Here is a 23,869-nt window from a genome sequence, read left to right on the forward strand (position 1 = left end):
AGAGAGAGAGAGAGAGAGAGAGAGAGAGAGAGAGAGAGAGAGAGAGAGAGGGAGGGAGAGAAAGAAAGAGAGAGAAAGAGAGAGAAGGCATATACTAGCAACGAGCGATAAATATATAAAGCTCGATTTCAAGCTTTCATTTGATAACGCCTGAAACTACACGCTTGAAAATGTATAACTACTGCGAAATATTAAAGCACAAAAAAAGCAATATTGACTTCTCAATAGGACATATATTATTCGGGTGCACAAAAAGTGCCAGTTTTAACGTCACATGATATATAAAATTTTCTATACGAAAATTTATCAAAATTGCAGGCGACCGTTGAGTAATAACCAAGTGATTAAAAACAAAAAGAATATAATTCAGTTTAACGATTTATTAAATTTGTAATACAAAAAAGCGACTTAAGCCGCGGATCTTCGATTTTCCATTTGTGTTTGTCCGTCAATGTTTATCGAACATTACCAGAGTATTTTGCAAAATGCGGGATACAAATTACAAAATTCAGGATAATCTTGAGAACTGGAAAATATGTAAATAACGGAATGATGATAACGGAGAGAAAGAGAGAGAGAAAGAAGGAGAGAAAAAGAGAAGGAACGACAGCAGCGAACGACAAATGTGTAAAACTTGATTTTATATTTTCGTTTGATAGCGCCTGACTTTGAAAATATATAACTACTACGAAATATTAAACTACAGTAAAAGCCACAGTTATATTGATTTCTCAACGGGAGAAATATTATCCGGTCGCAAAAAGTGTCAGGTTTGACGTCATATGATATACAGGGTGATCATTAGGAGGAGGCTTGTCTTGAAAGTAAACGGTTATATTTCCTCCTCTTGATTTCAATGGCCATTTTACTTACTAGAACCTGGTATCTGAGATTATCTCAAGTATTCATCAATTTCATTTGAGCTGTTGTATGTACAAGCCAGTTTACTAGTGTCAGGATGAACGCGCTAAGCATCGAGGAAAAAGTGTTTCTACTTATCGAGTGTTTTTTGAATGAAAACGGAAAAAAGCGAGGCATGTCGTATATTTTGTAGTAAATATGATTCTAAAAAAGATGCAAGCGAAACTATGTTCAGAAAGTATAGAATCGCGCCCTAATGTAACACTAATCTACCCTTACCTACTTCATCTATATCTACATTATGCTATTAATCTGAGATTTTATTTATTATTCAATATTTTTTCACAGAATTATTGATAATTTTACTCTACGGAGTATTTGCAAATGCGGAATACAAAATTCAAGATAATCATAAATATTTAGGAGGTCATTCTTATTACTTTGTTTATACGTCACGTCCATTCGTCTCGTATCAATCGTCTCGTGTCATTGCCGGCTCGATGATGTAGACAACATATGTCGTGCATAGTACAATCCACTTCCCTGTAGATGTTTATATTTTGACGTAAAAATTATGAATCCATTTAAGATAAACACTAATCCGGGTAAATGCAACGTAAGAGTTGTAATCGCAATGATCATCCTTCTGGGGAGACACGCTGATGATACCACGAAGAAACCAAATACCATTTTTCTCAAAACATAAGCCGCCACCGCTGTCTCCATCGCAGGCGCTTGAACCTGAAAACCATGCAAAGAACCGTAAAGTCTCGCAGAACTTTCAATTCATTTATTACGAACTAAAAACGCTAACAATGAAAATGTGAATTTTCTTCTGTTATCTCAACTCAACCAATATTGACATCATGTGTTATCTATTGTAGCATACAAATACATATTAACTTGTTGCCTAATTACGTCATTATCCATTTATAAATTGACTAATTCTCAATCATGTACAATGATTTCGTGTCAATTTCGCGAAAGTTCAAACGCGACACAACAAATATAAGTTAATCTCGCAAAATTATTTGCGCACATAGACACTCACCATTCATACGGCCGGCGCAGAACTTATCGAACGTAATCAATCCGCGGAATTCTAAAGGTACGTTATCCCGACATTTCTGACGCGCCACGTATGGCATAGTAACTTCGTATAATTCCTCTGTGGGCTTGCCAGTAGTATCTTTACCCCAGCCGACCAGCTGAAATCACCAAGCCAACCTACCGTTGTTTTATTTTCTCTTTATATTTGATTTCAATTTTCCTGTCTCTGAAGATGACGACGGGATATTTGTCATGTAAAAATCTAAATGACCCGTCTGTTTAGTTATAAATTTACCTTTATAATTCGAGCGCGGACACACGATCAAGTAACAGTGACGCAACGACTCGCGACAACATATAACTAAAAAGAATTATATTGAGAAACGTGTCTTCTTGATGTTTTTGACAATTTTTGATAATTTTTTAATAATTTTCCGAATGTTACATATTCGTGCCTCTATTGCAAGATATCTACCCTTTGATTAAACTGCATAAAGACATCCAGAGTTCGCCATTGATGTTTTCGTTAAGCCTGACTCAAATTATAGCCACAAGTTCAGGATCGCGTTTGATATTCTTTTGAATTTAATTTTTATCCTTCTATGATGAAACACGGGACGAGACGTCCTTTGTTTCCCACAAATTAAATAATCTATATGTTTGAATACAACTTTACCAACTTTAGATTTGTGAACACGAACTTGTAAATTTACGATTCCGACATGCTGCATGATTAAGTAACATTGATGCAACGGCATGCATCGATATCAAAATTGCATCCATAATCACGTCATTATGATATATTCTGCGATTATCTTCCCATACTCACGTTAGATTATAAATCGTCCTCACTTTAATTGAATTACGTGAAGATACTCAACTAATAGACTTTCTTGCGATTTATATGCGATTTATACTCGTTCACTTACCTTGCCTAATTGTCCCACTCGCAGCTGCTCTTTGTCGTACATATTTTGCCAATCCACACAGATGGGCTTGACGTGCGTGTTCAGATTTAAAGGCGTCTGCAGTTTCACCAGAGCTATATCCTCAGCAAGATTACCTCTCGTCCCAAAGTAGTCGGAGCGCAATTTTACATACTCCACCAACGATTTCTGGCTATACTCCTCCTGGGCATCCCAAGAACGATATTTTTTGCCAGCAGCCACAGCGTAATTCGACGCGTTGTAAGGTTTATTTTCAGTCTCGTCGTAGAAACAATGTGCAGCTGCGGATGAAGAAAAAAAACGAGAGATTGTACAAACAAGCGATGAGAAGAAAATAGATTTGTCTGTTCGTTGACTTACCTGAGACGACGAGATTCTTGCTTATCAGAGTGCCACCGCATATATTCTTGTACGTGTTGGCGCCATCTTTTACGTAGATACCAACGTGCCACGATACAAACGAGCCCAATACGATCCTATATCCGTTGGCAACAATAATAGTCCTTGGATGTCTGGTTCGGTAGGAGATTGTGCCACATTCTACTTGTGCACAACAACGTTGTTAGTATTTCCGTAACCGAAAACCGCGATAACAATTATATGAGCCATCACAAATGAATAGTAAGACGGAAATGTCTCAGAAACGTAATGGCGCATATGATATCGACTATTCGCCAGCAAACATATTCAACAATAACTATAAAACGAAAAAAGCTCGAACAGTTATTAAGCCTTTGATGTAATTTTAACACGACGTAACAAACGAGAAAATAACATAGTTATAAATTCTTGCGCACAGTTTTAAGTAAAAATATATTTGTATAAAAGAATGCTTCAGACTGCTAGAATATACTTATAAAATGTTTTGAAAGTCAGTCGACTGCGCTAAGATCAGTATAATATGAAGTTTTATCACACAAATAGTTATGCATTCTTGTAACTAAGCCATATGTATATTGTAGTTATTTTGTACTTGTATATAAACTATGAAGAAGACAGGATAATTTTCAGAGCATTTTACAGATACTCACGTGATTTAAAATATTCTTTCAGAGCATTTTATAGATACTCACGTGATTTAAAATATTCTTTCATATAAATATTTATATAAACATCTCATATAAAAATATCATATTTTGGAAGTAGCAGGAAAGAATTTTTAGCATGCCATTTTTCTTGCCTACGGTATCACGATCCAACATGACCGTTGGGTGTACTCAAAAAGCTTAACGAGCATATTTACACGAAAATTTGTAGCTAAGAGTAACACTTTCTGTGCTGGAAAGGAATTAGCGAAAATCGTTCAATTTGTCGAGACATTTCTGTTCACGCCTCATATCTGATGCATGAAAAATGAACAAATCACTCTCACTTGGTTCACAGTGCAACATGGCGCGGTTCCACACACCGCTGTCGAGACACTCTATTATCCTGTAACTTGGTATGTTGACTGAAGATAATGGAATAAGAAATGGGGATAACGGAATATGAAATTGTTTACAGGTCAATGTGGCTCGTGTTCCAGGCAATATAGGATCGTTACAAGACACATTTTCCTCTCGATAATTGCAGGAAATGTCGACGGTTTTACTCTTCAGCTCTGGGCAGATCTCTGCAGAAATTAATGTCGTACAAAGTAAACAATAAATTTTATCATTCGATATAAAAAACATTAATTTTGCAATAATATAATTATGCAATAATATATTTTTATTAATCAACTCGTATCGAGAGACATTATATAGCCAATTATTCCGGAGATTTATATTTATTCCTAGGAGAGACTTACTGAGACATGAGACTTGGTGCTGAAACCACGTGTTGTTGACACAAATGTTAGTATTGTTACCATTCAACATGTAATCGTTATTACAAGTATAAGTCAGGATACTGTATTGCGAAACTATATCGCCAGGCTGTTTGCGGCATAACTCGTCGCATCCTTCCAACTTATAACGTCCACCTGTCGGCTGCTCAGGTAATGCGCAACCATTTTCTTGATCTCTTTCCCTAAATTTCCGCAAATGTATGAGTAAAAATGATCGGTTCGGGTATAGTAAACAATAGGAAATAAAAGTACTATTAAACCTAGTATTAGAGTAGACCTAGCATGAAGAGTGTAAAATCCTAGTGATGATTAGTCGTTAGTGGTTTAGTGGAAATTGTATGTGTGTGTCTGTGTAGAAAATTGTGATAAGGGAATATTTAACTTACATAATGCAGAATGTCTCATCGCTGGAGTCGCTACAATCAGCTTTCTTATCGCATTTGACATTAGACGGTACGCATTCGTTGTTTCCACAGCGGAACTCATCGTCTCTATTTAAATATAATAATTAAACGTTTTCGTTGGGTACACTTAGGCTCTCATATTCCGTACACTCATATTCCGAACTCGTTTTTATTATTAAAAGTGACTACAAAAGTAGCTTAAAAGCTTCCTAATTGGTTGTAAGCCTCTTTTAGAGTCAGTTTTAGTGATGAAAGAGAGTTCAGAATATAGGCCTTAATCTCCTTTCTATCCAGCATTAACAAGACAGATCCATCCATCGTATGTTATTAAATAAAAACTAATAATGCATCATCTGTAGCGTCAAATAATCATACATACCTACACTGTTCGCGATCCTGCGTTTTGTTTATTCCCGATATACCATCATTAACATCGCTAGGATCTGTATTTAAAAAAAACCTATCGTTAGATCGTAGAACCTAAAAAATAGATCGTTAATCATTTTGGCTAGTACTATAACTGAACTTACTGGACTGAAATGATGTTTCTGTTTTGTTCCCATTTTCGGATAGTTTCGTCATGTTCATATTGCCTGTAGTAAAGTTATCGTTTAATCCTAAAGGATTACTGGTTAATGGCTCAGTAGGGATATAAGTATCTATTAACAAATTTTGTCCAATCCCGTTATTCGAATTATTCAAACTCGATATTTCAGGATTGTCTCTGTTAGGAGAAATCTCGATAGGATATATATCTTTGGAATAACTTCTATTAGAATTGCTTCCATTATGGAAGACCACGTTAGGAGGGGTAATATTGGGATTTTGTTTATTAAGATTCTCGCCGTTTCTATTAACCCCGTTAAGATCGACCCCATTCTGGATAACTATGTTAGGGGATACAGTATTGAAATTTTGTCCGTTAAGATGCTCTTCATTATTACTAGTTCCGTCAGGATAATCCTCATTAGGATAGTCTTCATTGTAGGGGAGCACGTTAGGAATGGCAATGTTGGGTTTTTGTCCGTTAAGATGTCCTCCATTAGCATTAGCCTCGTTAGGATAATTGTTATCAGGATAGTTTCCATTGTGGAACATTATGTTAAAATAGATGAATATGTTAAAGAATCCGTTAAGATCGCCCCCATTCTGGATAACTACGTTAGGGGATACATTGAGATTTCCGTTTTCTTGATTTCTGTTCCTAAAATCACACCAATTTGCATATAAAAATAAACAGTCTAGTAAAATAATCAATAAAAAATAAAAATATAAAGACTTATCATAAAGAATACAAAATCTCACAGCAATGAATATTCATTAGTGATTTTATACGGAAATTTATATAAAATTTATACGCAAATCAACTGATGGATATAAATTAGAGATGTGCGAATCAAGAATTTTTATGTCGAATCGAATCGAATCGAATGAAATTTCGCTCGAATTCGAATCGAATCGAATCAAATCATTAAAAAATTTAACATGACCATTAAACATGCAAATAATGATGGAAAATTTTTAATGTGAAAGGGAATATTGATATTGTAATATCATCTTAAAGTAAAATATATATTTAAATATTTAAAGTAATTTATAATTAAGTTATTATTTATGAGTTAAGTTAATTACAAGGTAAGGGTTCACACATATAAACTCAGATGGCCCGTTTTATAGCTGATGCACGGAAACGATAATGTATTTGATTCCTATTTGAATTATTCGGATTCGAATCATAGGGATTCGGATTTGAATCGAATTGAATTACATTATATTCGATTCGATTCAATTCGAATTCGAATAGTTCGCACATCTCTAATATAAATATAAATAAATTGTATAGGAAAATGTTAGAAAGAAATATTTAACTTATGTAATACAATATGCCTCATCACTTGCATCGCGACAATCAATTTTATTATCGCATTTGGCACTAGACGCTATATATACGTTGTTTCTACAGCGGAATTCATCTTCCCTATTTAAACATGATAATAATACATTCTCTCTGCATATACTCGTATTTAATCCTTCTACCATATAGTAAGATAGCAACTGATAAAATGTTTTACCGGTCATACGTTAAATAAAAATTAATAATACATCGTTTGCAACGCAGACTAATCATACATACCTACACTGTACATCGTCCAGTTTTCTGTTTTTTTCTGGTACTCCGTTATTAAGGTTGCCAATACCTTTATTTCAATCAAAAAAAGTCAGAAAAAGACTTATAAATGAATGTTCACTATTTATATCGATTGTATAATTGTATTTATTGGATTGGAATGATGTTTCTATTTTGTTCCCATTTTCGGACGATCTCTCGGTATTTACATTAGTCCAATCCGAATGAAACTCATTGTTTAATTTTAAAGGTCTATCATTTGTGTTTGATATCCTAGGAGAATCATAAGTGTCTTTTTGCCCATTTCCACTACTACAATTATTCAAACCCGTTAATCCAGAATGGTTATCTGCGTTAGAAAATATTCCATTAGGATAAGTAACGTTAGGATTGCTTCCATTAGGGTAGACCATATTAGGAAAAATATTGGGATTTGTCCGTTAAGATTCCCACTATTATCACTTGCCCCGTTAGGATTGGCTTTATTCTGGGAGACTACGTTAGAGGAGACAACGTTGGGATTTTGTCCATTAAAATTCCCCGTATTACCATTGACTGCTAGTTTGGCTAACCCCCATTAGGAATACGGGTATTAAAATATCCATTGTTAGAATAACATCCACTGAAATGATCCTCGTTAGGGAATACCGCGATAATAGCAGGTCCATCATAATGGATGTCGTTAGAGGTAATCCTGTTAGAATTGATCCTGTTAGGATTGATCCTGTTAGGGACTTCATTTGGATAACTCGCGTTAAATCCTTTATTAGGATATTGCCAATTAGAATTGTCTACTGAGAGCACGGATGACAGAGTATGATTGTTAGAGTTATGGGTGCCTCATTCAAACCTCCTAGATTCAAGGGCACCAGGATTTTACTATAGTCCCGTACTGCTCCGAATTGTCCAGGATTACTTTGTCTATTGTTGAACCATGATTGACGATTATTCTGCGCAGGCGCTGAAAATATAAATTTTTACATAAGGACTACCAATTTTTTCTTACAAAACGTTGAATTACACGCACGAGTAGGAAGACATTAATATTATTTATCTAATATGAAAATTTTAATAACGTAATTTAGTAAATAGCAAGATATTAGAGAAACATTCGCGATGAGAAAAGAAAATACTAGATTAGTAGTCTAATCATGTTCCAATCTAATCATAATCATAGATAGAAAAGATATGCTCGTAGAAAATAAATTTAACGGAACTTTAAAGATTAATTCATGTATATATTGTATCTGCGCGATTCCTTGAATTCTACTCAATATAAATTTCGTGAACTTTTAAGAAAATTCCTAATCGTCAACTTATAAACATTCAATTGTCGCCTGACATATCCAAATATAACACAAAAAGGAGGCCTTGAGAAGAAGACCTTACATAGATTAACATGACATATTTAGTTAAAACAAATTTAGTCAAAACAAGTTTTAGTAAATGTATACAGATTTTTATTTTAATCAAATGTGCAGATATTTAGTCAAAACATTTAATTACAACACCAGCCATAGTTCATAGATTATCTTTCCCAGTGCATGTAACCACAAAATTGCCTAGTTAACTTAATGATAATTCTGGACAGTTCATATTGCATCAAATAATCTGATTAATATATTCATATTTCCTTATATCCTGATTAATTTTAAATCGAGTAATTTATCTTTATGTTCTGATTAATGCAATCAATTTTTGTATATGTGCGTTTCAAATTTCTCACGTATCTACTTCTATTTTTATTTTAAACGCAAATGAAGAAGAAATCAACATGTGAGTGACATGAATTTAACATATCCGATGTGTGTCATCGCACATTAAATAATCATAATATTAAGTTACTCACATGACGGTAGTAAAGGCAGCAGCGACAGAACTGTCGATAATGCAGAGCGCGTCTTCATATCTGCAGACTCTTCCGCACAGCGATTTTCACTCTTGAAGCCAGCGCGAAACTGCCACGAATGCGGTACAACTCGGCTCGATCAACGCCTTCATGTAGATTTGTAGAAGGTCGCCTTGCATATATCGTGGTGAGTCATGACGAATTAATTGCGGCCATAGTTGGTGCCTACGCCAGAGGAGAACTTAAGGAAAACCACACTACTAGATTGAGAGATAATATTTTCTTCATTCGTTTGGTGTTTTTCGATTCAAATGCATCAACTATATCAACTACATAGACAAAAATTATAACTCATTATAACATTCGGTGCAAGGTTCAGCGTAATAGCCAAGTCGTTAACATTCAATATAAGATTACTACACGGAGAAAAATGTTTGATCATATTAAACAATTTCCTAATGAAATGCGAACAATACCGAAGTTCCGATTGAAATTATCGGATTGCAATATGAGTTACCAAGATTTCTGGTTAATTTAAACAAAATCTTGGTTTTTCAAGTCAAAACTGAATCGTTCATGTTTCACCAGAAAACTAATTCGCTCAATCAAACATTTTCCTAATTATACAAAGTTAAAAATATTTCGTACTTTTGTTAAAATTATTTGTGTGTAGAAAGTTTTGTGTTAAATTTTTTACACAGTCGTGTGTTAATTTAACATATCGTTGTTGTGTTACCTAGGCTTTCTTGTGTTAAATTAAGATTAACTATTTTCAAGTGTTAAAATGACATTCCCAAATATTAAAATAACACAATTTATATATAAATGGATGAATTCTTGCTATAATATATTTTATATGTTGAAGTCAACATACCTAAAATGTACTACTTTCCTCATTATAACAGTTATTATGTGTTAAATATATAATGTTAACATTTCTGGTATGTGAAGATCGAATTTTTAACACATAGATTATGTTAATTTAACATTTTCATTTCATCAAATCATAGATCATTACTTTTCCCAAATATTGAAGTAACATTCATTATATGTTAATTTAACACAAACTATGATTCTTGACGGCATTCAAATGTTAAATTTTTGTGTTAACTTTTTACATATTATGTTACTTTTTTAACATATTTGCTGTATGTTAAATTAACACATAAATGAGAGTGGATGCTTTGAGACACATGAAATATGTTAAATTTAACACATCATTTTTTACAGTGTACAAATTCCCTTCTAAATGTTAATATTAGGTAGTAAACTTAATTTCTCTCGTTTTTCGTCTCCAAAATTGATTTGTTTCGAAAGGAAGATGCATGAACCTTAATCAAATTAATTTTTTCCATGTTCTACTACTTTTTCCCATCTTTCTGATTATAGGGCAATCCCACGACGGTAGAACGCGGTGTCTTTCGAGGCGATCCATTCATCCATCCATCTTTTTGGACTTCTTCGTAACTGAAGAAGTGTGTGTCCGTAAATGCATGTTGCATCGACCGAAAGAGATGGTAATCCGACAGTAGCAAGTGCTTCACGCTTCATGCTTTTCGCAACATGCGGTCGAGCGTTATCATGCAAAAGAATGACGTCGATGAGAATTGCGTCGATTGTTGGCTATGGATGGTCTTTTGCATTAACTTATTACTCAATCAGCATAATTGCTATTAGTAGCGATCAGTCATAACGATTTCATTTGAACGCAAGAACTCGTAATACAGCACACCTCCCTTGTCCCACCAAATGCAGACTAAGGTCTTACGCCCGTGAATATGCTTCTTCGGCGTTGAAGTGGATGGTTGGCGAAGTCCACTCATAATTTCTTCCATTCGGGGTTATTAAAATAAATCCATTTTTTTATTATCAATCACGATATGCCACAATAAACTCTTTTTCTTTGCCTAGTAAGCAAAGAAATCGCGATAAAAAAAAACGATTCAAAATGGCATTTTCTGACAACTCATGTGGTAGTCATATCCGTTTCTTATAAATTTTTCTCATGGCATGCATGTTTTGAGACGGCCATTGGAATAACATTTAACGCTTTCAACAACTCTAAAAGCGCTTAAGTTGAATTCTCATCGAACAATTCTTGCAGCTCAACATCTTCAAATTTTTTCGATTGTCTGGGACGTTCTTTGTCTCTTACGTAAAAATCACTGTTTTGTCAAATCATTTGACATATGGTAGTAAATTTGACAACTTTCCTCTACAAAATAGCGTTCGACTTATTTTGTTCGACCTACTTGTTGCGAAGTAATTTACCGTTTACTTCCACACAATTTTAATAGACATCCTGTACAAAATATTCTATGTACAGAAATTTATAAAAATCGCGGGCAACCGTTGAGCAATAATCAAGTGGTTATAAAGAATATAATTCAGTTTAACGATTTATTAAATTTGTAATACAAAAAAGCGACTTAAGACGCGGATCTTCGATTTTCCAATTCTGTTTGTCCGTCAATGTTCACTGAAGTTACCGGAGTATTTTACAAAATGCAAAACAAATTACAAAATTCAGGATAATCATCATTATTTAAGATTTTGTCAATCTTGCTACTTTGTTCATGCATCACGTACTTTTGTCTCGCATCATTGCTGGTTCGATGACATAGACAACATATTTCGTGCATTGTACGATTCACATCCCTGTAGACATCTACGTTCTAGTGTAAGAATAATGAATCCACGGAAGATAAGCACTGATTCGGGTAAATGCAACATAAGAGGTGTAATCGCAATGATCATTCTTCTGGGGAGACACGCTGACGATACCACGAAGATACCAAATACCATCTTTCCCAAAACATAAGCCACCACCGCTGTCTCCATCACATGCGCTTGAACCTGAGAAGCATACGAAGAATCGTAGAATTGAAAAAGTTTCGGGAGCTGGAAGGACTTTCAACACATTTATATGAACTAAGAATACTAACAATGAAAATGTGAATTTTCTTCTGTTATCTTAACTCAACCAATATTGGCTCAACCAATATATCACGTGTTATCTACTGTAGCATATAAACACTCATTAACTTGTTTCTTAATTACATCATTATCCATTATAAATTGACTAATTCTCAATCATGTACAATGATCTCGCGTCGATTTCGCAAAAGTTCGAACGCGACACAACAAACACAAACTAATCTATAATTATTTGCGCATATAGACACTCACCATTCATACGGCCGGCGCAGAACTTATCCCGCGTGACCAATCCGCGGAATTCTAGAGGTACGTCGTCCAGACATTTCTGATTCGGCACGTACGGCATAGTAACTTCGTATAATTCCTCTGTGGGCTTGCCAGTGATATCTTTGCCCCAGCCGGCCAGCTGAAATCACCAAGTAAACCCGTTGTTATTTTATTCTCCCTTTACATTTGATTCCGATTCTCTTGTCTTTGACGACGCGACGAGATATTTGTCATGTAAAAATTAAACGACGCATCTGTGTAGTTGGAAATTTACCCCTGCATTTTGCGCGCGGACACACGATGAAATAACAGTGACTTAATAACTTGCGACGATACGTACATATATAAAGTTACATTGAAAAACGTGTCATCTTGATGCTTTTGACAACATTAAACTTTTTAACTTTCCAACTACGTATTTGTGCCTCGATTGCAAAATATCTACCCTTTGATTAAACTGCATGAAGACGTCCAGAATCCATCACTGATGTTTTCACTTGGACCGATTTAAATTTCGGCCACAAACTCATGATTGGGTTTAATATTCTTTTGAATTTAATTTTTATCTTTTTGTCACGAAACATACGACGAGACATTGTTTCCCAAAAATTAAATAACCAATAAATTTGAGTATGAATTTACCGCTATGATAGCGAACACGAATATGTAAACCTACAACTCGAACACGTTGCATGATTAGGTAACATTGATACAACACGCGTCAATATGCACAAGACCAAAGTTGCATTCCGTAACGCGTCATTATGATATATTCTACAAAAATTACCTTCCGATATGCACCGTACTCACGCTGGATTATAGAATGTCCCTACTTTAATCGAATTATACGAAGACACCCAACCGATAGACTTTCTTGCGATTTATACATGCTCATATTACCTTGCCTGATTGCCCCAATTGCAGCTGCTCTTTGTCATATATGTTTTGCCAATCCACGCAGATAGGCCTGACCAGCATGTTCAAATTTAAAGGTGTCTGCAATTTCACCAGAGCTATATCTTCGGCAAGGACATTTCTCTTCCCCATGTATCTGCGACGCAATTTTATGAATTCCACCAACGACTTCTGACTGTACTGCTCTTTGGCATCCCAAGAACGATAGTATTTACCGGCACCTACAGCGTAGTTCGACGCGTTGTAAGGTTTATTTTTAACCTCGTCGTAGAAACAATGTGCAGCTGCGAATGGAGGAAGAAAACGAGAGATTGTACAAAGGAGCGATGAGAAGAAAATAGATTTGTCTGTTCGATGACTTACCTGAAACAACGAGGTTATTGCTTATTAGATTGCCACCACATATATGCTTGTACGTTTTGGCGCCATCCTTTTCGTAGATACCAACGTGCCAGGGAAACAAGCCCATTTTGGCCTTAACGCCGTTTACAATTAGTTGTTGGCCTTGCGAGACAGTTTTGCCACAGTCTACTTATGCATAACGACGTTGTTAGTATTTCCATAACCGACATCCGCAATAACGATTATATGAGCCATCACAAATGAACAGCGAGACTGAAATGTCTCAAAAACATAATCGTGTATACGTTACCGATTATTCGCCAGCAACAGCAAACATGTTCAACAACAATTATGGAACGAGAAGAACTTGAAGAGTTATTAAAGCTTTTGACGTTATCTTAACTGTGACGTAAGACGAGAAAATGACAAACTTATAAATTCTTACGCGCTGTTTTAAATAAAAATATATTTGTATGAAAGAATGCTTCAGACTGCTAGAATACTTATAAAATTTGAAACTTCTCTTGACTTGAAAGTCAGTTGACTACATTAAAATTAGTGTGATATAAAGTTTTATCACGCAAATGGTTATGCATTCTCATAACTAGGCCATTCGTATATTGCAGTTATTTTGTACTTATATATAAACTATGAAGAAGACAGGATAATTTACGGAGCATTTTATAAATATTCACGTAAACTTAAAATATTCTTTCATATAAATATTTATATAAATATCTCATATAAAAATATCATATTTCGGAAGTAGCAAGAAAGAATTTTCAGCGTGCCATTTTTCTTGTCCCTGGCGTCACGATCACACATGACCATTGGGCGTGCTTGGAAATCTTAACGAGCACAATAGCACGAAAATTTTTAGTTAAGGGTAACACTTTTGTGTGTTGGAAAAGAGTTAGGGGAAATCGTTCAATTTGATCGTTCAAGACGTTTCCGTTCACGTCTCATATAGGGTGAGGAAAAAAGATAGAAACCCTTAAAAATCTCGAAAGATATACGTTTCACAGAAAAGTGTTTCAGACAAAAGTTATAAGGCACAAAACAATGTATTTACTGATCTTATCAGTTTGACCTTAAGTGGCGTTGCCAAGGTCAGGTCAAGGTCAATTTTTTTTTAAACAGAAACCCCCATTTTTTATTATATCACCTTTTTCTACCAATTAATTTGAACAACTTTTGTCTGAAACATTTTTTTATTTTTTTGCCTAATATTTTTTGAGATATTTAAGGAATATAGTTATTAGTTCCCTAATTTTTGTTAACTTACTGATTTTTGGAAATTTCAAAATCATCAAATTAACAAAAGTTTAGGTGCTATTGTAAAAATATATTCTTGAGACCAAGTAGAGTAAAGAAGTCTAATAGCATTTCTTTTTCCGACAAATAGTGAGCGAGATATCGTAAGTTAAATATTGAAAAAGTTTCCAAGTTTTCCTTAAATATCTCAAAAAATATTAGGCAAATAAAAAAATATTTCAGACAAAAGTTGTTCAAATTAATTGGCAGAAAAAGATGATATAATAAAAAATGGGGATCTCTGTTTAAAAAAAATAAGTTGACCTTGACCTGACTTTGGCAACGTCTAGTCAAGGTCAAACTGATAAGATTAGTAAATACATTATTTTGAGCCTTATAACTTTTGTCTGAAACACTTCTGCAAAACTTATATCTTTCGAGATTTCTAAGGATTTCCATCGTTCTTCTCATCCTGTACATGATGCATGCAAAATGGACAAGTCACTTTCACCTGGTTCACAGCGAAACATAGCGCGATCCCACACACCACCATTAAGACATTCTATCGTCTTGTAACCCGGATTGGTGACTAAAGGTAATGTATGAAATTCTTTACAGGTCATCGTGGCTCGTGTCCCAGGTAATATAGGATCGCTACAAGACACCTTTTCCCCTCGATAAGTGCAGGAAACGTTGACGGTGGTACTCTTCAGCTCTGGGCAGATCTCTGCAGAAATTAACGTCGCACAAAGTAAGCGATACATTTTATTATCCGACATCTAAATAAGGAAAAGAGTCACTTCTATATAAAATACATTAATTTTGATAATTTTTGTGCGCTAAAATATCCTTATTAATCAACTTATAACGAAAGATACACATACTATCTATCTGGAAATTTATTGCTATATTTATTGTTAAGAGAGACTCACTGAGACATGAGACCTGGTGGAACCACTCGCTGTTGAGACAAACGGAAGTATCTTTATCGCTCAACTTGTAATCGTCTTTACAAGTATAAGTGATAACACTGTGCTCCGGGACGGTATCACCAGAACGTTTATGGCATAGCTCCTCGCATCCTGTCAACTTGTAACGTCCGCCTATTGGCTGTTCAGGTAATACGCAACTGTTTTCTTGATTTCTGCTTCTAAAATCCCTAAAAAAGAATTTGCTTGTAAAATCTCTAAAAAAAAATTCGCGCATCAAAATAATCAGTTTAGTATAATAATCAATAAGAAACAAAAATATAAAGATTTATCGTAAAAAATACAAAATCTGACAGCAATGTATATTCATTAGTGATTTGATATGAAAATCAACTGACGGATATAAATGTAAATAAATTGTATAGAAAAATGTAGCAAGGAAATATTTAACTTACGTAGTACAATACGCCTCATCACTTGCATCGCGACAATCAGTTTTATTATCGCATTTGGCACTTAACGGTATACATACGTTGTTTTTACAGCGGAATTCATCCTCCCTATTTAAACATCATAATTAAACATTCTCTTTGAATATATTTAATCCTTTTTCTATATACAGGGTTATCGAAAAGTATCGGACCCCCCTATTATCTCCAGAAGTATGCACTTTTACAGAAAATTACTTGAATAAAAGTTGTAGGGATCATGAAGTACTATCTTTTAGTGACCTTTAAATTGACCTTGAACTTGACTTTGAGGGTTATTTGAAAGTCAACTCGAAATTTTCAAATAGAAAACTAAATTTTTTACACCGTCTTTTTCTATCAATTAATTTGAACAACTTTTGTCTGAAACATTTTTTTATTTGTCTATTTTTTGAGATATTTAAACACTTTTTTATTTACCTAATATTTTTTGAGATATTTAAGGAAAACTTGATAACTTTTTCAATATTTAACTTACAATATCTCGCTAACTATTTATTGGAAGAAAAAGTGGCACTAAACATTTTTACTCTATTTAGTCTCAAGAATATATTGTTACAATAGCGCCCTGATTTTTGTTAATTTTGAAATTTGTAAAAGCCAGTAAGTTGACAAAAGTCAGCGCGCTATTCTAACAATACATTCTTAAGACTAAATAGAGCAAGAAAGGCTAGTACCACTTTTTCTTCCGACAAATAGCGAAATATTGTTAGTTAAATATTGAGAAAGTTATCAAGTTTTCTTTAAATGTCTCGCAAAATATTAGGCAAATAGAAAAGTGTTTCAGACAAAAGTTGTTCAAATTAATTGATAGAAAAGACGATGTAGTAAAAAATTGGGGTTTTCATTTGAAAATTTCGAGTTGACCTTCAAATAACCCTCAAAGTCAAGTTCGAGGTCAACTTCAAAGTCACCAAAAGATAGTACTTCATGATCCTTACAACTTTTATTGGAGTCATTTTCCATAAAAGTGCGTACTTCTAAAGATAATAGGGGGGTCTGATACTTTTCGATAACCCTATAGTAAGATAGGAACCGGTAAGATTTTACTGGTCATACGTTATTAAATAAAAATTAATAATGCATCGTTTATAACGCAAACTAATCGTACATACCTACATTGTGCATGGTCCAGTTTTCCATTTTTTTCCGGTACCCTATTAAGGCTGCCGATACCTTTATTGTCGTCAAAAAAGACTTATAAATGGATCGCTCATCATTTATATTGGCTAGCTATATAACTACACTTACTGGATTGGAATGACGTTTCTGTTTCGTCCTTATTTTTGGACGATCTCTCGGTATTTGCATTAGTCCAGCTCGAGTGAAAGTTATTATTTAATCCTAAAGGTCTACCGTCTATGTATGATATTCTAGAAGGATTATAAGTGCCTCTTTGCCCATTTCCACCATTCCGATTATTCAAATCCGTTACTTCAGAATGTTGGCTGCCTCCGTTAGAAGATATTCCATTAGGATAAATAACGCTAGGATTACGCCCGTTAGAATCACTTCCAGTATGGTGAACCACGTTAGGAGAGACAATATTGGGATTTTGTCCGTTAAAATTTTCCGCATTACCATTGACCCCATCAGGACTGCCTCCACTGTGGGGGACCACGTTAGAAGTGGCAATGTTGGAATTTTGTCCATTAGAATGTCCCCTATTACCACTGGCCCCATTAGGATAGCCTCCGTTAGGATTGCCTCCATTATGGAGAACCACGTTAGCAGTGGCAATGTTAGGATTTTGTCCGTTAAGATGCCCTCCATTATTACTAGCTCCGTCAGGATAGTTTGTGTTAGGATCGCCTCCATTGTGCGAGACTACGTTAGGAGAGATAGTATTGAAATTTTGTCCATTAAGGTTCCCATTACCATTGGCCCTATTAGGATTGCCTCCATTCTGGGGAAACACATTGGGGGGAGAGGCAATGTTGGGATTTTGTCCGTTAACATTTCCCGTATTACCATTGGCCCTATTAGGATATCCTTCGCCTGCATTGTGGGGAACATTAGGGATGGCAAAGTTGGGATTTTGTCCATTAAAATTTTCCGTATTACCATTGACTATGTTTGGATAAACCCTGTTAGGAATGCGGCCATTAGGATATCCATTATTAGGATAACGTCCGTTGAAATAGTTCCCATTAGAAAATGCGGTAATGGCAGGTCCGTTATTATGGACACCGCTAGAGGTAATCCCGTTAGGATTGATCCTGTTAACGCCTCCATTTGGATAACCCGCGTTAAATCCTCCGCTAGGATATTGCCAGTTAGAAATGCCCACTGAAGGTACGGATGACAGAGGTATGATTGCTAGAGTTATGGGTGCCGCATTCAAACCTTCTACATTCAAGGGCACCGGGATCTGATGCACTATGTTCCCTCCTGCTCCGAATTGTCCAGGACTACCTTGTCCATTGTTGAACCATGATTGACGATTATTCTGTGCGAACGCTGAAAATATAAATTTTTATATAAAGACTACCAATTTTTTCTTACAAAACATTGAATTATGTACACAAGTAGGAGGACTTTAATATTATTCACCTAATACAAAAATTTTAATAACATACTTTGGTAAATAGTAAGATGTTAGAGGATCGTTCGAAATGAGAAAAAAGAGAGCTGGATTAGTAGTTTAATCATATTCTAATCCAATTATAATCATAAAGTGAAAAGAACATACATACAGATAGAAATTAATTTGATGAAATTTTAGAGACAATTCGTATACGTATTATATCTGCACGATTCCTTTGATTCTTTTCTATAATATGAACTTCGTGAACTTATGAGAAAATTCCTAGTCATCAACTTATAAATATTCGATTGTCGCCCAAGATACCGAAATATAGCACGAAAAGAAAGTCTTGAGGAGATAGATTAACATGACATGTTCGATTAAAACAAGTTTTGGTAAATGTATATAGATTCTTTATTTTAATTAAATATGCACGTATTCAACCGGAACATTTAAGTACAATATCAACCACAGGTTGACTATTGCGTGTCAAATAATTTAAAAATTAAATTTCTGATTATTAGTATTACATGTCTATGTATTGATATTCAAATCAGAAGTCTATAAGTAAAAAAGTAATGATTTTAGCTAAATTTCAGTAAGTAGATCGAACTTAATTAAAAGCGCAATAATATGAATACTGAAATGAAATTCAGTTAAGGCAAGGTATAAATGTGTCATTAGTTGAAATTAAAAACACGGTTAATTAAGAAAATAATAGTTATTATTAAGTATTTTATGTGTATTTATTAAACGTATATGTATATATATATTATATGAATCTACATAACTGTATATGTGTATTTTATGTATACATGTATTATATGAATCTCAACCATTCGATTCTTTGAGTAATTATCTTTAATATTATCAAATCCACTCCCGCGTACATTTATAGACAATGCATATCTATTGATACAGAGAATATCATCTAAGATAAACAATTGATGGTCTAGATATGTCGTGTTCAAATCTCACCAAGTTAAACGACCTTCTTAAATACTGTAATATAATATCGAATCAATCAGATGACTAATTTCAGATAAAAGTGCACCAAGCATTTTAATATCCCAAACAATAAATTCTTTTAAAAAAGTAAAGAATCCGTAATCGGGAATACGAATATATATTTTATTATTCCAAATTTACTCAGTTGCCTTATTCAAAATCCGTGTAGCCTTTGTTTGATAAATCTTAGCAAAAATGTACGTAATAAAATTTGTTTGGTAATCTTAAATAAAAATTTGAATTATTCATTCTTATTCAGCAAATATGGTTATATATCTAATTAATGTAGCAAATTTTTTTCCATGTGCTTGGAAGTTTTCATAAATTTACTTTTTCGCGCAAATAAATGAAGAAGAGTTTGAATAATCGTGAGTGACTTATATTCGACGTACTGGAATGTCACATTACGTAATACAATTGTTCGAAACGTATACGCGGCACATTACTATCGATATCCTTGACGACGACACAGCTGATTACTCACGGCGAAAAATGCGTCGGATCACGCTTTGGCTTTTGAACACGCAATTAAATAGCATTACCGCAGTAAATCGCAGACTCTCATAAACTACTTGTCATTCTTCGTACGGAACTTTATAAAATGCTAACGTACTGTCAAAAACAATAGCAGAATGTTGACGAAAAAATGTTATGTAATTTACTCACACGATAGCAATAAAACCAGAGACCACAAAACTGTCGACAATGCGGTGCACGCGTTCATAATTGCGGACGCGTCTGCATGAGTATCACCACTTTTTCAGTCAGCGAGAAACTGACCACGGGTCCCATACCGAAGCCTAATCGATGCTTCAGCATGGAAGGTCAACCAGAATATTTCAAGATGATCCATCAGAAATTAATTTCACAACAGCGACGAGGATTGGTGTCGGTCCCGGAGGAAGGATTTGAGGGAACGGCACTATATATTTAAAAGCAGCTATACTCGTAGCAAGATTCACATGGACAAATGTCGAAATACAATGAATAACATTATGATAATGGAACTTACGACCGTCTGTGATTGCGAAATGTTCCGTGATCGTTGCGTAATCTTGACGAAATTTCTACATTCTAATATTGGCAGTGCTACTTGTGTGGATCGATGGAACCGCATTCCTCATATGTCCTTAACAATTTTTATATCAATGCTTTCGTCCAGTTGATATCGTCCGTCTGGACAGATTTAAATTAGATTATTCTTCTTCATATATATTCATGATGCCAAAAAATTCAAGACACATTCGTGGCGTGCAGATAAATTGGATCAAACTGAACAAAAGATTCCTATAATATTTTGCAAACATTTATGTTAAATTTTGGGATATTACTGAAAGAAAATAGGCTAATTAATGCGTGTAATGCAATAAAACAAACTCATTCAAAATTGGAGGGGGAGAGAGATATTCGACTTATTGCCTATCTCTTAACAATACTTAATGAATATCAAGCAACAAGAGGCGGAATACGAAAACCGCGAACGATTCATGAAGCTGGTTCGCATGTTTGCTTGCAATCTCGTCTGACATTAAAAATCTGTAATGCAAATAAAATATTAAGAAAGTCGTAATTATGATGACTTATCGACAAACGAATTATTATTCTTACGATAAAACTATATGAACATCGAAGTCACTTGATACACAAAGTTATCTGCACAAGAAGCTGAAAAAATCGATCACGCCGCAAAGAGCATGTGGTTAAAAAAAGTACACATAATTTTGTTCAGCTATTTATTCAATCAATACAATACAAAAGTATAATATAAAAATACAAAAAGCAATATAAAAGCGCTTTCAACTACAAGAAATGTTGCTTCTTCATTTCCATTTACCCGCCAATGTTCACCCAGTTTGCCAGAGCATTTTGCAAAATGCGTAATGCAAGTTGCAAAATTCAGGACAATCTTCAATTTTTAGAGCTTTGTCACTCTTGCTTTGTTACTTTGTTCATACATCACATCCATTCGTCTCACGTCATCGCAGACTCGATAATAGCGGCAACATATTTCATGCATCATACGATCCCCGTTCCTAAACGTTTACTCATCTTGGACAGAAGCCAGCTCCGATAGTGACTGATATAGGTAAATGCAACGTAGGAATTACATTGTCCATTTTCCCCTTGGGGGGCCACGCTGACGATACCACGAAGATACCAAATACCATCTTTCTCGAAACACAGGCCGTTACCGCTGTCTCCATCGCAGATATTCGAACCTGAGAATCGTGTAAAGGACGGTTGAACGAGTTTGCAGAAAGAAAATTGAAAGAAACAGAACACCAAGAACGGAAACACGTGTGAACCTTCTTCTTTTATCTCAATGCAATGAATTGAAATCACGTGTCATCTATTGTAGCGCATAAACACTCATTACCTAACGTCACCTATGTCACTTACGTTACCTATGTCAGAGCTTGCACATTTTGCCCGATTTTCAGCTTGTTCCGCCTACCGTTATTTCTCTTACATTTCCCCTCGTGCGCAGCCCACGAACGAGGCTCAGCAACGTACGGCGTATAAATTTGTTTTCAATAACTTTTCACGTCACCTATTATTAACATGTTTTTTCTCACGCGTCGTACGGTTTTCATGCAGTTCATGAGCCGCGGAAGAAGACATAAAAGAAATAGCGGTAGGCGGAGCTAGCTGAAAATCGGGCAAAATGTGCAAATTATGCCAAACTCTAACCTACGTCATTACCCATTATAAATCAATCAATCTTCAATCATATACAATGATCTTGAGTCAACTTCATGATATTTCAAACGCAACACAACGAACACAAGCTAATCTCGTGCGATTATTTGCGTGTATAGACACTCACCATTTATATAGCCTGCGCAGAACTTATCCAGCGTGATGTATCTGCGGAATTCTACAGGTACGTTGTCCCGACATTTCTGATACTGCACATACGGCATAGCAGCTTCGTATAGATTCTCTATGGGCTTACCAGTGATGTCTCTACCCAAGCTGACTATCTGAAACCAACAAGTGAATCCAGCGTTGTTTTATTCTCTTTTTATATTTTATTTCGACTCTCTTGTCTTTGAATTTCACGCCGGAATATGCGGCGTAAAAATCAGGCATAACTCGTCAGTTTAGTTAGAAATTTATTTCCGTTAGAAATTTACTTTTGTTAGAAATTTAATTCGCTCGCACATACACGAGCATACATACAATAATAACATGACGCAACGACGTGTGACGACGTGCATGTGAACAAAGTTACATTCAGGAACGTGTGATCTTCTCGACAACGAATAGCTTTTCCAATGCTCTGCATAGATATTCATGCTCTGCATATATGAGGGCAGTCTAAAAACTTCTCGGCCTGAGACATAGATGGCATTAGAAACTGTCGAACAATAATTGTAAAGGAAAGTGGTATCACATATAAATCCATGTAAAATTTTATTTCGATCTGTCAAGTCATTCGAGTAGTAGCATCAGTTTAATATTGACGTGTCATTGTCTTTTTTAAAATGGAAAAAATTGAATATCGTGCAGTGATTAAATTCTTTTTGGATGGTTTAACACTAACAGAAATTCTTCCGAAATTGTTAAAAGTGTATAAGGATGCATCACCTTCACTTTCCACTGTGAAAAAATGGGCTGCTCTTTTTAAATCTGGTTGTACAAGCCTCAATGATCCACGCGAAGGTCGTCCAAAAACTACTACAACACTACATTCACAAAACATTCAACAAGTCCATGAAATGGTGTTAGATGATCGACGAGTGAAAATGTGTGAAATAGGTGAGGCCATAGGCATCTCAAAAGAACAAATTGGAAATATTTTGCATGAAGAATTACATATAAAAAAGCTTTGTGCAAGATGGATGCCGCATTTGTTAATAATTGACCAGAAACGCATTCGAATGCGTATTTCTCAAGCGTGTTTGGATCGTTTTAAGTAAAATAAAACGGATTTCAAGCGTCGTTTCATAACTGTTGATGAAACTTAGATCCACCACTATATACCAGAGTGAAAATAATAATCGAAACAATGGATTGAATCCGATGGAAGTGTATCAAAGAAGGTAAAGACGGTTCCATCAGCAGGAAAGGTTATGGCAACAGTTTTCTGGGATTACAAAAGTATTTTGTTGATCGATTATCTTCAGAA

The 23,869-nt window shown here is 34.9% G+C and overlaps 3 protein-coding genes and 1 long non-coding RNA gene across 8 annotated transcripts in view; 1 reads left to right on the forward strand and 3 right to left on the reverse strand.

The window, feature by feature from the left end:
* Positions 1–594: 594 nt before the first annotated feature.
* On the reverse strand, positions 595–7,293 carry LOC105190945 (modular serine protease). The gene is made up of 10 exons (XM_025297965.1): positions 7,225–7,293; positions 5,621–6,294; positions 5,470–5,533; positions 5,073–5,177; positions 4,648–4,868; positions 4,231–4,470; positions 3,219–3,398; positions 2,841–3,139; positions 1,913–2,069; positions 595–1,602 (listed from the first exon to the last, which is right to left on the reverse strand). Exons 2-10 carry the CDS (start codon positions 6,186–6,188, stop codon positions 1,415–1,417), a joined length of 2,022 nt encoding a protein of 673 aa, XP_025153750.1. The 5' UTR covers positions 6,189–6,294; positions 7,225–7,293; the 3' UTR covers positions 595–1,414.
* Positions 7,294–11,437: 4,144 nt separating this feature from the next.
* On the reverse strand, positions 11,438–20,518 carry LOC105190947 (uncharacterized). Of its 2 annotated transcripts, none has more exons than XM_011153989.3 (10): positions 20,404–20,518; positions 17,454–18,662; positions 17,318–17,378; positions 16,170–16,274; positions 15,718–15,944; positions 15,402–15,512; positions 13,553–13,717; positions 13,175–13,473; positions 12,257–12,413; positions 11,438–11,923 (listed from the first exon to the last, which is right to left on the reverse strand). In XM_011153989.3, exons 1-10 carry the CDS (start codon positions 20,459–20,461, stop codon positions 11,736–11,738), a joined length of 2,580 nt encoding a protein of 859 aa, XP_011152291.1. In that variant the 5' UTR covers positions 20,462–20,518; the 3' UTR covers positions 11,438–11,735. The 2 variants fall into 2 exon arrangements, with proteins under 2 accessions (XP_011152291.1, XP_011152290.1); XM_011153988.3 differs by having other exon boundaries at positions 11,444–11,923; positions 15,297–15,512.
* Positions 15,407–23,869, forward strand: part of LOC112588359 (uncharacterized) — a 40,288-nt gene continuing 31,825 nt past the window's right edge. The window contains exons 1-2 of the long non-coding RNA XR_003112793.1: positions 15,407–15,536; positions 15,708–15,903. This is a non-coding gene — a long non-coding RNA (uncharacterized LOC112588359). The remainder of the gene's footprint in view (positions 15,537–15,707; positions 15,904–23,869) is intronic.
* The window catches only part of LOC105190946 (modular serine protease), a 70,570-nt gene continuing 68,382 nt past the window's right edge, over positions 21,682–23,869 (reverse strand). For all 4 annotated transcript variants that reach the window (XM_025297957.1, XM_025297955.1, XM_025297954.1 and 1 more), the window contains exons 9-10: positions 22,565–22,721; positions 21,682–21,956 (exon numbers count right to left, since the gene is read on the reverse strand). In XM_025297957.1, coding sequence (XP_025153742.1) covers positions 21,754–21,956; positions 22,565–22,721 — 360 coding nt within the window. In that variant the 3' untranslated portion in view covers positions 21,682–21,753. The remainder of the gene's footprint in view (positions 21,957–22,564; positions 22,722–23,869) is intronic.

The sequence above is a fragment of the Harpegnathos saltator genome, unplaced genomic scaffold (genome assembly GCF_003227715.2).
Source record: "Harpegnathos saltator strain DR-91 unplaced genomic scaffold, Hsal_v8.6 scaffold2, whole genome shotgun sequence".
Classification (NCBI taxonomy): Eukaryota; Metazoa; Arthropoda; class Insecta; order Hymenoptera; family Formicidae; genus Harpegnathos; species Harpegnathos saltator.

Bases quoted from the DNA above. Each gene is read 5' to 3' on its own strand.
- LOC105190945 (XM_025297965.1), bottom strand. From the start codon at position 6,188: ATGTTCCACAATGGAAACTATCCTGATAACAATTATCCTAACGAGGCT. The intron at 3,399-4,230 runs GTGAGAGTGATT...GTGCACAAGTAG, and splicing joins CATGTTGCACTGTGAACCAA to AATGTGGCACAATCTCCTAC. The intron at 3,140-3,218 runs GTAAGTCAACGA...CTTCATCCGCAG, and splicing joins CAAGAATCTCGTCGTCTCAG to CTGCACATTGTTTCTACGAC.
- LOC105190947 (XM_011153988.3), bottom strand. From the start codon at position 20,461: ATGAACGCGTGCACCGCATTGTCGACAGTTTTGTGGTCTCTGGTTTTA. The intron at 13,718-15,296 runs GTGAAAGTGACT...ATGCATAAGTAG, and splicing joins TATGTTTCGCTGTGAACCAG to ACTGTGGCAAAACTGTCTCG. The intron at 13,474-13,552 runs GTAAGTCATCGA...CTCCATTCGCAG, and splicing joins CAATAACCTCGTTGTTTCAG to CTGCACATTGTTTCTACGAC.